The sequence below is a fragment of the Ovis canadensis genome, chromosome 17, assembly GCF_042477335.2.
Source record: "Ovis canadensis isolate MfBH-ARS-UI-01 breed Bighorn chromosome 17, ARS-UI_OviCan_v2, whole genome shotgun sequence".
Classification (NCBI taxonomy): domain Eukaryota; kingdom Metazoa; phylum Chordata; class Mammalia; order Artiodactyla; family Bovidae; genus Ovis; species Ovis canadensis.
The window spans coordinates 63708928-63722470 of record NC_091261.1 but is presented as its reverse complement, the minus strand read 5'-3'; the positions used below and the strand labels follow the sequence as shown (position 1 = coordinate 63722470).

At 48.0% G+C, this 13543-nt stretch overlaps 1 protein-coding gene across 2 annotated transcripts in view; it reads left to right on the top strand.

Moving 5' to 3' along the window:
- The window catches only part of CFAP251 (cilia and flagella associated protein 251), a 72168-nt gene extending 62597 nt beyond the window's left edge, over nucleotides 1-9571 (top strand). For both annotated transcript variants that reach the window (XM_069557795.1, XM_069557794.1), the window contains 3 exons: nucleotides 6682-6910; nucleotides 7955-8056; nucleotides 9278-9571. In XM_069557795.1, coding sequence (XP_069413896.1) covers nucleotides 6682-6910; nucleotides 7955-8056; nucleotides 9278-9414 — 468 coding nt within the window. In that variant the 3' untranslated portion in view covers nucleotides 9415-9571. The remainder of the gene's footprint in view (nucleotides 1-6681; nucleotides 6911-7954; nucleotides 8057-9277) is intronic.
- Nucleotides 9572-13543: the final 3972 nt, after the last annotated feature.

The window sequence follows — 13543 nt, the reverse complement described above, 5'->3', positions numbered from 1 at the left end:
TCCTGGGGTTCAGCATTCTCAGAGTGGTGCCTAGAATGGAGGGGCATAGAATATAGGTGGGTAACTCCCCGTGAACATGCTACCTTACCCAGCAAAAGGGATTTCACTCATATGATTGTATCAAGGGTCTGGAGATTAGGAGATTATCCTGGATCACCCAGTGGGCCCAGTGTAACTACAAGGGTCTTTATAAGAGAGAGGCAGGGGACTTTTCTGGGGGTCCAATGGCCAAGACTCCACACGCCCAATGCAGGGGGCCAGGGTTTGATCCCTGGTGGGGGAACTAGATCTTGCATGATATAACTAAGGCCCAGAGCAGCCAAATAAATAAGAGGGGGGCAGGAGGGCCAGAGATTAAGGAGGAGCCACGATGAGAGAAGAAGAGCTTCAGAAGGGTGACGGGCTTGCAGGCTTTGAAGGTGGGAGGGGGCCACAAGCCTAGAAATGCAGGCTGTCTCCACAAGCTGGAAAAGGAAAGAAGGAAGAAGGGATGCTGCCCTACCAACAACACCTTGGTTCTGGCCCTTCAAGCCCATTTCAGACTTGTGGCCTTGAGAACTGTGAGGTCAGTCTGTGTGCTTCAAGCTGCTAGGTGTGTAATCGTTTGTTATAGCAGCAATAGGAGACACACAGAGGGTGCTTTGGAAGTGTTTCGTGGGCACCCTTCCCTTGCTTCCTGCCTCCTCACACTTGTTTCCCAGCCTAGAGTGCCTTCCCCTCCTCTCCCACTGCCTGGATCCTCAGTGGCCTACCTCTTCTGAGGCAGTCTTCCCAAGTCCCCCTTACTGAACACTCCTCCAGCCCTGGATGTCAACCTCCTGCATTCAGGCACTGAGATCTTTTAGAGCCGTGGAGTCCGACCATGTTAAAATCACTTGGGGGCACTTAAAAAGTACTGATACCTGGGCTCAGCCTCCAATCTGTTGAACTTCAGGGTGGAGCCTGGGCCTGGATAGTTTTGAAAAGCCCCCAGGAGTGGGCACAGGGCCAAGCAGCCAGTGATGGAGCCTCCCTGTTAGTTCAATCTAGCTGGAGTGAGTGTGTGTGTGTGTGTGTGTGTGTGTGTGTGTGTGTGTGTGTGTAGTCTCCCAAGTGTTTCTTCACAGGACCCAGACCAGTGCCTGGCACTTCATAGGTGCTTAACCTTTGCTGACTGATTGGCTAACTGTACAATCCTAGAATGCAGGGCCGCCTAGTAATAATTAAACGACTAGTCTTTCATTTGCCAGTGCCAATCCAAATGCTCAGTAACTTCTAGTAAATTGAACTAAATTAACTAGGGCAGTTAGTGGTTATTCTAAATAGGCCTTTTGTGAGGTTTTTTATTTATTTTTATTTTTTTGGTCGCACCATGCGGCATGTGAGGTCTTAGTTCCCTGACCAGGGATTGAACCTGCTTCCCCTGCAGTGGAAGCTCAGAGTCTTAACCACTGGACCACCAGGGAAGTCCCAGGCCTTTTGTAAGTTTTAACAGAACTTTTTACATTGTGCCCACAGTGTTTCATTCATTCATTCAGTAAACATTTCTCTGGGCCTTCTGAATGAGGAAGCTGCTGTGGAAATAGAGATGAATGCCGTTGCTACAGCTTAATGGAGGAGACAGATGTAGACCCGAAGAATTAGACCATGCATCACAGCTGCCACCCATCATTACCCTCAGTGAAAGTCACAAGAGCTGGTGCTGCTTCTTTTTGGCACAAGTATCACCTCCGCCAAGCACTGCGGTGTAAGAACCGATTCTCAAAGCTGTGGCCCCCAACACCAGCAGCACAGTCCTCACAGGGGGATTTGTAAGCAAAGCAGATTCTCAGCCCCCATCCCAGACCTGCAGAATCAGAAACCCTGGGGATGTGACCAACAGTCCGTGTTTTAACAGGGCCTCCTAGTCATCTTGATGCCTGATATAGTTTGAGTTCCCCTGCCCTAAAGCCATAACTTCTCAACCTTGGCCACACATTCATATCCCCTGGGGAGCTTTGTTAAGCTATGACTGCTCATACTCCACCCCTGACCAATTAAATCAGGATCTCTGGGAATGGGGCCTGGGCCTCAGAATGTTTAAAGCTCCCGGGTGAATCAAATGAACCCCTGCCTTAGCAGATGACGGCCCAGCATGAGAATGCCAATAAAAGACCAAGTTGAAGCCAGCCAGAGCATTTTGGGTGGCCTTGGGGGCTCCCGCTCCTCCCCTCCGCTGCCCCCCCCCCCATCGGGGCCCTGGGAAGGCTGTGGTGTTTCACTCTAGCTCCAGGGTTCCTCTCCCAAGCGTGAACCTTGTTCAGACACGTAGCAGAACCTGCCTCTTCAACTAACACTTGCAAACTAGGCTTGGGAAAGAAAGTCGTGATGCCAAAGCTGCCAGCTCTCTGCTTGTTGAGCAGTGAGTTTTGATCAGTCATTTAAGGAAAGAGGGTAAGAGGTGAATCACCTACAGAGTGATTTGTGCCAAGCATGTTCCCTGAAATCTTTGGAATGCTCTGGGTATGAATAACTCCAGGCACTTTGGGATTTCTTTCTGTCATCTTTGAGTTACTGTCCTATTTCTGAATTGAATTTAAATCACATGTTGTGTTTATAATGTACACATATCATTTACATTATAGTTTCTATGTTTATAAATGATATAATTGTGTGCATTGTAATCAGCAAGGGTGTAGAAAGTACCATAATCACAAGAACTCTAAATGGCTGTTGAGTGCTGACTGTGTCTTAAGCATTATGTCTACACTTAGATACGCTGTCACAGTAAGCTGCAGATCAGCTCTATTGCAAATTGTTCACCATATTACCAGCCTTTTCAAAAAGGGAAACTGAGGATAAGAAACATCACGTTACTCACCCAAAGTCACGTGGGAAATGGCAGCACCAGGGTTCGAATAGAGATCTGTCATCAAAGATTGTAGTTTTAGCCGCAGTCTCCTCTGGCTCATAGTAAGTGGTAGCACATGCATATGCTCATACTATTAAAATCATATGGCGCAGGGAATTCCCTGGTGGTCCAGTGGCTAAAAAGTCACCCAGCCATGCAGGGGACTCCTTATCGATCCCTGGTCGGGGAACTAAGATCCAATGGCCTGTGAGGCAAGTAAGCCTGTGCTCTGCAGTTACTGAGCCTGCATGCTCTGGAGCCCACGTGCCACAGCTGGAGAGCCCATATGCCTAAATTACTGAAGCCCGTGCTCACTTTGGAGACCCTGGGGCAGAGCTAGAGAGAACCCCACACACTGAAATGAAAGATAAGATCCCGCATGCTGCAACTAACACCCAAGGCAGCCAAATAAATAAATAGTAAAAAAAAATCTGTATGGTACAATCTGTAAATAATATGCTACCATATAGTTTTACTTATACAGAAAATTATACATAGTTTAACATCAGTTACACATAATATAACTCAATAAATGCTATACATGAAAATGTTACCAGTTAGAGCTGCTGACATAGTAATGATTAAGGTTCATTTGTATCCATAACCAATGATGTTATGTCTAAAGACCATTCCTGGGAGTGTTGCATTGAGAATATGTGGCTTCTTTGAAAATATTAGGTGATAACTAAGATACAGTGTAAAAAGCAGGATACAAAAAGAATATATACACAAACCAGATTTGCAAAAAAATAGACACATGTATTTTGTATGCATGGGAAAAAGTGTAAAGAAAGTGCCCCAGATCCTTCATAGTAATTATGATCAAGATGGGTGGACTGCAAGAGGTTTGTATTTTCTTCTTGATACTTGGGACAAGACCAAGACACTGGGATGCTCCAGACTGGCTGATATTTGACATTGCTTCCAACTGGTGCTTCTTTCAGTTTTTGCTCTACATTTATTTAGTGGACAGAAAGAAACTGGTTATCTACCAGTAAATATTGTGTACAAATACAGATTATCTTCCAAATTCATTCCTACAAACCAAGTTAGAGTTACATTCTGGGGGAAATCATTATTTCTCACTTTTCTATGGCTCTTATTCTCTCTCTCTCGTCTTTCTCTATAAAATTCAAAACCCCTCAATGTGGAGGAAGACATATTCACCAATGAAGTCATTTGGTCCTTGGTTTTTCTTCACAGAAGTTGTAAAGTTACTAATTCCATCTATTTACTTGTTATAGGTCTGTTCAGATTTTCCAGTTTTTCTTGAGTCAGTTTTGGTCATTTGTATCTTCCTAGGAATTTGTTCATTTTTCCTAAGTTGTCTGATTTATTGGCATATAGTTGCTCATACTCCTTTTAATTTCTGTAAGATTGGTGTCAATACTTGCATTCCCTCTTTCATTCATGATTTTAAAAATTGGGGTCTTTTTTCGTGGTCAGTCTCACTTAATATTTGTCAACTGTGTTGATATTTTCAATGAATGATGGCTTCCTAGGTCTTCATTTTAAAAATTATATCACATAAGTCGTGTGTATGTTACAAAATATCTTTGTGTGTATAAAAGACTGCAGGATAAACACGGAAAAGAAAGAAAGGAAAAAAGAACTACAATGCAGTTGTCATAAGTGATCAGTCCTGTCTTTGAGTTTCACACTGAATTATTTGCTTATTTATATAAACGAATGTCTAAATTATTCAGGATTCTGTGAGCTTCCCTGATGGCTCAACAGGTAAAGAATCCACCTGCAATGCAGGAGACACGTATGAGACATGGGTTTGATCCCTGGGTCAGGAAGATCCCCTCGAAGAGGAAATGGCAACCCACTCCAGTATCCTTGCTTGAAAAGTCCATGGACAGAGGAACCTGACAGGCTTCAGTCCATGGGGTCACAAAGAGTGGGACACAGCTGAGCACATGGCACAAAACAGCTTCTTCACAAAGCAGTTCAGTTCAGTTCAGTTCAGTTCAGTCGCTCAGTCGTGTCCGACTCTTTGCGACCCCATGAATCGCAGCACGCCAGGCTTCCCTGTCCATCACCAACTCCTGGAGTTCACTCAGACTCATGTCCATCGAGTCCGTGATGCCATCCAGGCATCTCATCCTCTGTCGTCCCCTTCTCCTCCTGCCCCCAATCCCTCCCAGCATCAGAGTCTTTTCCAATGAGTCAGCTCTTCTCATGAGGTGGCCAAAGTACTGGAGTTTCAGCTTTAGCATCATTCCTTCCAAAGAAATCCCAGGGCTGATCTCCTTCAGAATGGACTGGTTGGATCTCCTTGCAGTCCAAGGGACTCTCAAGAGTCTTCTCCAACACCACTGTTCAAAAGCATCAGTTCTTCGGCACTCAGCCTTCTTCACAGTCCAAGCGGGGACATAGCAAATACAGTGCAAGATTTGATGTTGTTCAGCCGCTCAGTCATGTCTGACTCTTTGCAGCTGCAAGGACTGCAACACGCCATGTTTCTCTGTTCTTCACCATTTCCTGGGGCCAGTTGGTGACGCCATCTAATCATCTCGTCCTCAGTCATCCCCTTCTCCTCCTGCCTTCAGTCTTTCCCAGAATCAGGGTCTTTTCCAATGAATCGGTTCTTCATATCAGGTAGCCAAAGTATTGAAGCTTCAGCTTCAGCATCAGTCCTTCCAGTGTATATTCAGGGTTGATTTCCTTTAGGAGTGACTGGTTTGATCTCCTTGCAGTCCAAGGGACGCTCAAGAGTCTTCTCCAATACCTCAGTTCAAAGGCATCGATTCTTTGGTGCTCAGCCATTTTTTATTGTCCAGCTCTCACATCAGTACATGACTACTGGAAAAACCATAGCTTTGACTATACAGACCTTTGATACTTAGGTGAAAAGTGATAAAATGAAACACTGTTCATGCCAGTGCTAATAGTATTGGCCAGTTGGACAGTGGATCAGAGCTGCTGTAAAAAGTACCAAAAACTGGGTGGCTTCACACAATGGGAATTTATTCTCTCGTGGAAATCCAAAATCAGGGTGTCAAGCAGGGTTAGGCTCTCTGTGAAACACATAGGGGATAAACCGTCCCTGCCTCTTCTAGTTTCTGTGGTTACCAGCAGTCCTTGTCTTTCCTTGGCTTAAGCTGTTATCATTCCAACCTCTGCCTCCACCATCATATGTCCATCTTGGCCCTGAGTGTCTCTCTCCTCTTTTAATGAGAATGTGACTGAGCCAAGCTTATTCTGCTTGCCACACGACAGGCCAATACATTGGGAGATGAGTTGTTGGAACATGGAATAACGATTTTAATCGTAAAGCTAGCAGACCAAGAAGATGGCAGACTAGCATCTCAAAAAATCATCTCCCCTCAGTCCCAGTTCGAGCTCCTTTTATACACAAGATGGGAGGGGCACACTGTGGCGCCAACCAATCGCTGAGCAGGACCACTAATTGTTTCTCGTTGACAGTTGCTCGCTAATGGTTGCTTGCTTGAGGAGGGGCCCACTGTGGCACCGACCAATGGCTGAGTAGGCCCACTACCAGCTTGCACCTGCCCCACTGCTATACAAGGACACCGGTCATATTGGATTAAAGGCCCACTTTATTCCAGTATTGACCTCATCATACTAGTTACATCTGCCATGACCCTGTTTCTAAATAAAGTCACATTCTGAGAGATGGGGAGTTAGGACTTCAACCTGTCTTTCTTGGGTTGGGGTGGCGGGAGAATACAGTCAACCCATAGCAGACATGTTCTAAGCTAACTACGAACATTTGTTACGCTCCAATTCTTAGAAATCCATCTGCTTACTGTGGTCCATTTTTCCCCCCCAAACCTCTTTTCTAGATTGAAGATATGTTTAACGAAATCAGATTTAGTGAGTATGTGGACACTGGAAAGCTCATCGACAAAATCAACTTACCAGATTTCTTCAAAGTCTACCTCAATCATAGGCCACCTTTCGGTAACACCATGAGCGGCATCCAGCAGAGCTTTGACATTCTTGGTTTCACCAATTCGAAGGGAGAGAAGGCTATTCGAAGAGAGGATTTTCTGAATCTGCTTCAAACTAAAGGTAAATGCACAAATAGGTAGATCTCGTAACACCCTTGGGCACATCCCACTGGAGAGAACTGAGCTGGGACACCCGCATCTTTGATTTGACAGAGCTTCAGCCGTGAGGATGCTGCTTACTGACTCACATGGCTGGTAAACAAGGGATAAAGGGAAGGATAGCAGGGACCTGAAGGATGGAGTATGTTTTCCAACTTCCAGGGAGTGTGCCATTCAGGGCCCTAGATGCCTTCCTCTCACCTTGGGCTTCCCAGGTGGTGCTAGGGGTAAAGAACCTGCCTGCCAATGCAGAAGACAGAAGAGACATGGGTCCAGTCCCTGGGTTGGGAAGGTCCCCTGGAGGAGGGAATGGCAACCGACTCCAGTATTCTTGCCTGGAGAATCTCATAGACAGAGGAGCCTGGCAGGTTACAGTCATGGGGTCGCAAACAGTCGGACGTGACTGAAGCAATTTAGCACAGCACTCATAAAGCAGGAATACAAGTGTCAGCCATCAACCTCACGATGAGGTACCATGAGATTGGGTTACATTTGTGAGATAAAACCACACCAAAGTAAAAAAAAAAAAATCGTTTTTAGGGACTTCCTGGGCAGTCCAGTGGTTGAGACTTCGAACTTCCAATGTGGAGGGCACGAGTTCAGTCCCTGGTCAGAGAAATAAGACGCCACGTGCTGTGTGGCACAGCCAAAAGACCAAAAAAAATTTTTTTTTTCCTTTTTCTCTGGGTGATCATTTCATCTCAGCAAAACTGGTGTTTCTAGCATGAGGGAAACTGAAATGAAGCCAAGTGCAGTCTTTATCAGAAAGCTGTTCCCCATCTGCACAAGCCCCAACACAGTCCCCCAGGTTGGAGCCCCACTTTTAGCGCCGTATAAGGAAGTCTATGTGACCGTAACACGGGACTTCCTAGGTGGCTTTTGTATCTTAAGAAAAAGAAACCCGTGGAATAATTCTCTGGAAGACTTTAGAAAGATGATGCTAAGCTCTGATATGAAGCTCAGTCCCACAAACTGAACTGCCTCCTTTTCGCTTTGCGATGCCCAGGTGAGCACATGACGGAAGAGGAGATGACGGACTGCTTTGCCACACTGTTTGGACTGAATCCCGAGGGCTGGAAATCCGAGCCTGCAGCCTCCTCTGTCAAAGGTACTACTAGCGAGTGGGCTCTGTCTGGGCACGTAACCAGGGCACGCTAATTTGTTGTCGACTTGAGTGCATTTATGTCTCCTGACTGGTGCCAGCCACTCTCCTTCATACCGCGCACACAACAAAGCAGGTCTGTGGGGAACCCAACATGAATAAGTTATGAAAGGACCAGGAAGCGGTGGTCACGGTGAAGAGATGAAAGCCTTTGTTCGCGGGCTCTGACATCCCCCGTGTCTTCTGGCCTTGTTTTTCCCTTTATTCCCCCGACGCAGTCCTCGTCTTTCCAACCAGGGTAGGCGAACACTGGCCACTAATTGAGAATACGATTTGGAAGTCGTTTCAGGGGAGGTATAGTCAGGAGAGCCTTGGAGGACAAGAGGGTCAGGGACCGGGGGCAGGCAGGAGCCCGAACCCAAGTTGCCAGAACTTGAATGTCTTTAGAAATCCTCCTAGGGACTTCCCTAGTGGACCAGTGGTTAGGACTTGGTACTTCCACTGCAGGGCTCACAGGTTCAATCCCTGGTCGGGGAACTAAGATCCCACACGCGTGCGGTGTGGCCAAAAAAAAGATCATCTTCTTCTTCTTTCCTATATGAGAATTTCCCACCTCCTTCTCTTAGTCCATTGGCCCGAGTGTGCTGGAACATGTCTGTGGACAACCCCCGAGGGCTGCCCCGCTGCACCCCCCCAAGAAGTCAGGAGCAAAGACCCCTCACTGGGCTTCCTTCTTCTTCTCCTTTTGTTGTCTTTTCCCAATTTCAAATTGAACAGGGTTCCTAACTCAGACAGTTCTAGACTCCAGTGTCTGATCTGTCATTTCCAACCTGCAAGCTCCTCCACCCCATTCCTTGCGTACTTGGTATCTCAGAATGTAATTTTCACACACACACACACACACACACACACACACACGCACACACGCACATACATGGATACAGTATTCCTAAGTGTCTCAAAACAGTAAAATCAATGATGCCATATAGTTGAGGTTTTCCAATAACGTGTGCAGAGATTTGGGTAAGAGTGCGCCAAACCCAAACCACAGAGGAGGGATTTTGACCGATTTCCACCCCAGGACTTCTCAAGGAGCCAGAGCCAAATCCCTGCACAGAGTGCCTCTCACTTCTCTTTCGTATCAGTTCCTCATATTTTTTGGAAAATGCTTCTGAGTTAGAAACCTAATCATTATGAAGGTATTTGCTTTCTTCTCTTGTTTGTTAGGTTCCGAAATTTGCTTAGAAGAAGAACTTCCAGACGAAATCACTGCAGAAATATTCACGACTGAAATTCTTGGCTTAACCGTTTCCCAAGATTCTAGACAAGATCCTAGGATCATTGAAGCCGAGCAGAGTTTCTGAAGCACAAAGGACTTTGTGTGTGTGTGTGTGTGTGTGTGTGTGTGTGTGTGTGTGTTCCCCCCCCGCCAAGAGGTACCACTATTCTGGCATTTCCCTACCCCTGCTCTAATCTTCAGAACGTTTGGACATTAAAAGCATATTTCTGTTAAGCAGCAGATTTCACAGAATTGGACATTCCACTCTGTCCAAAATAGAAAAGTGGGTGGAAACAAGAAAAACACTGGGGGTTGGATGGACGTGGTGGCTGGAAACCCCGACTGCCATCCCCATGCCTGATCCCGTGCTGCCTGGAGCAGGGTTGCCAGGATGAGGAGGTGGTGTGGTCCCCGGGGGCAGAGAGGGCCTCGGCCAGCAGCTGTCCTTCCTCGTGACATGTGTGGCCTGATTCCCATCCTCTCGAGTGGCACCTGGACCCTTAGCCTAACATGGCCAGATCCAGATCATCCCAGTCTGCTGTTAGACTGGGGTGGGCGGTGTTGGGGGCTCAGTGCTGCTGAGAGCCCTGGCTTGTGGCTTCTTATCAGTAAACCCCCTGAGCAGTTGTGTGCAGCCGTTATGAAGAGCATCATCGGCCAAGCTTAACCCTGGTAGCAGCTGCCAGAGAGAATGCAGAAAAAGCCCTGCTCCCCGCCCCCCAGAGCCCTGTGGGTGCGCACCTGGACTAGAAACCACACAGCCAGCCTCCCCGGGGCAGAGCTCGGCCCGTGTCAGCCACCCTCTCCCGTGACACACACATCAGCACGGGCCCATCTGCTTGGCTCACAGCCTTAAACTCCGCTGGGCTGCAGAGCACCTAGCAGGCAAAAACAGATCCCCAGCTCAGGGGTTGTTTCAGGAGAGTGACTAAGGCTGCAGCGCTGTTTTGACCTTGAAAAGACGGTACCCCCGCCTATAAACAGATGAAAGTTATGGTCCGATTTCATCCTCGGTTATGAAGCCTCTCTCAGGCCAGTGGGCCAAAGGTTATCCTTCACATGTATTCAGTCCAACACCCCCACCCACCCGAACCAGCGCCTTTCCCAGAGAAACCAGCCTTTGAGATGACGTTGCTGACCTCTGTAAAGGTCCTTCCTCCCCAGGGGCAGAGCTCCATGTGAGAGAAACAGGACGGCTTCAGCATCCTTCTCCTGGCACAGAGCCCCCTGTGTGGCGGCCACTCGGAAACCTGGCTCCTGGTGAGTCCTCGGAACACCCGGAACACAGGACAGAGCCAGCTCCCTAGCCAGGCTGTGTCACCGTGACCTTGGGACAGCCGGCATGGGCCATGGTCCAGCAGGCACCCCACTGGTCAGATTTTACCTTCAGGGCTTGCAAGCTGGTTTACATTGCATTCTTTTTGAAAAACCCCAAAATAAAAACAAGCTTTATGAATCAACTTTGCAGCCGCTGAGGGCTTAGGAGAGATAGATTATCAAGCTGGTTAAAAGGTTCCTGGGGACGCTTTAGGGAACAGAAAACTCTCCAATGACTTGTTTCCTTCCAAAAAAAAATAGCTCAGAGTTGGATGTCCTCTGGACACCCACAGGGAGCTTCTCTCATTGGATCTGGCTCCTCTTTTTTGGTTCTTATTAAGACATATATATTGGAGTCATTGTGTGGAACAAAATAGGCCTGTGACCAGTTGGACCTACTGTGACTGGGCCAGTAGCAGTAACCACCTTCAGGCCCAGGCTAAGCCTCAGTCCCTCTGTGCTGAGTCGGTATGTGGAGGGGAAGGTCCTGGTGGCGGCCAGGAAGGGTTAGGGAGAGGGTCAGGCATCCCAGGTGACACTAGTGGTAAAGAATCTGCTCGCCAGTGCAAGAGACGTGGGTTCAATCCCTGCATCGGGAAGATCCCCTGGAGTTGGAAATGGAAACCAGCTCCAATATTCTTTCCTGGGAAATCCCATGGACAGAGGCGCCTGGTGGGCTATACTCCATGGGGTCACAAAGAGTTAGACACGACTGAGCACACACACATAGGGTAAGGGTTAGGGTCAGGGCGGCTGTCCACCCAGGAAGGCCCAAGTAGCCAGGGGCAGCAGTATCCGTGTCAACAGCCTGGCCAGAGGAGCTCCTGCTGGTGCTTTTCTTGGGGTGTCTCTCAGCCTGTGTGACCAGGAAGAAGAGCAGCTCAGGTGTACCTTCTGGCCCCTAGAGGGCATCTGCACCTCCATCCCCCTCAGGCCCACCAGCTGGCTGCACAGGCAGTGGAGAAGCGGGCCCCAGTGCCCCAGGCCAGGGGAGGAAGCGGGGCCGCCTTCCTGCCAAAGTGAGCAGAAAGCCCAGACTCTCCCAGCCGGGTGGCTGGCACAGCAGGGACACCAGAAAAGGAGGAAGGAGCGATGGCGAACAGTTTCACTGGGCTTGTACCTCAAGACGTGGGGACACACGCTGGACACCAGAAAGCACCATGTGACGCTCTGAAAGCACCATGTGATGCACTTTTGAAAAGATAATAGCATATCACATGGGCCTCTGGCTACTGGCCTCTGCATCCTGGCCTGTTGCTTCCAGAGTTCTGGAGGTGGAAAAGGCATAGTCGTCCAGGAACCACTCAGAGCCCCCACCCCCCAGTCTCTCCTCCAGAACCCCCGGCCCCTCCGGTGCGGGGTGAGCATTCTGTTTACCCAGCACTGGCCCCACAGGCCAGGCTGGGCTGAGTCCTGCCTCTGCCACTGAGTAGCACCCTGTGTGCCCTCGGGTGTGGCTAATCTCTTAAACCTCAGTTTCCTCCTGGAACAATTCCTGGGGTGGTGGTGAGGATTAAAAGAGATATTGCAAATAAAGTGTTCCTGGCATAAGGTAGTGCTCAAAATAGGATGGCAGCTATTATTACTGCCGGCAGAAACTGTGCCTGAGACTCGGGAAGATGTCTGATAAGAATTAATCTCTTCCAGCTCCAGGGTCTTAGCACCAGTTAACACTTGCTCAAATAAGGGTCTCTGCAAGCTTTGACAAAGGGCCCTCAATAAATATTTGCAGAGCGATTGAATGAATGAGCGTGAAGCTTCAGTGCTCTTTTAATAGCTGACTTAGTTTCTGAATCAAAGTGAATCCGGCCCCCACAGGCCATCCGCATCAGGGTCAGCAGACTCTCTGGAAAGGGCCAGAGAGTAAACAGTGGGGATCTGTGGACCCGATGGGCTGTCGGACACCTCAGCTCGGCCGCTGGAACACAAATGCAGCCACACAGAACTTTGGTCCAGAGAAGAATGAGCGTGGCCCCATTCTAATCAAACTTTACTTATGGATGCTGAAATTAATGTGGATTTCATGAGAACTTCCACATATCATGAAATCATCTTCTTTTGATATTTTTTTCCAACCACTTAAAAATGTGAAAACTGGGACTTCCCTGGTGGTCCAGTGGTTAAGACTCTGAGCTTTCACTGCAGCAAGGTTGTGGTTCCATCCCTGATTGGGGCACTAAGATCCCACTTGCCTGGTGGCCCAAACAAACAAACAAACCAAAAATAAACAAATAACTGTTGAAACTATTCTTAGCTTGCAGACCACACAGACACGGCAGCCCAGATCCATCCCACAGGCTGGAGTTTGCTACACCTCATTGGCCAGGATGAATCCAACAGATTTTTACAAATATGATGAATCTATACAAAACACCTGACTAGTACTCATCAAAAATGCCCAGGTCATGGCACTTCCCATGGTGGTCCAGTGGGTAAGAATCTGCCTTCTGACACAGGGGATGCGGGTTTGATCCCCGGTTGGGGAACTAAGATGCCTTGTGTCGTGGGGAAGCTAAGCCTGCACATCCCAACTAGAGAGTCTACGTGCTACAACAAAGACGCAGCACAGCCAAAAGAGAAAGCCCAGGTCATGACGAACATGAAAAGACTCAGAAACTGTCACAGGTCAAAGGAGCCTAAAGGGAGACGATGACGAAAAGTGAAGCAGGATCCTGGTTTTCTGGATCAGAAAAAAAAAAAAGGACATTAGGAAGAACTGGTGAAACCCAGAGGAAGTCTGTGCTTTAGTTGATATTGTTTGCTCCAAACTTAATTTCTTAGTTTCAATAAACGTATCTTGGTTGCCTTAAATGTGCACACAAGGAAAGCTGGGCCAGCAGACTCGTGGAACCCTCTGACACACCAAGGCCAGACTCATTCAGTGAGCCAAAGGTTTG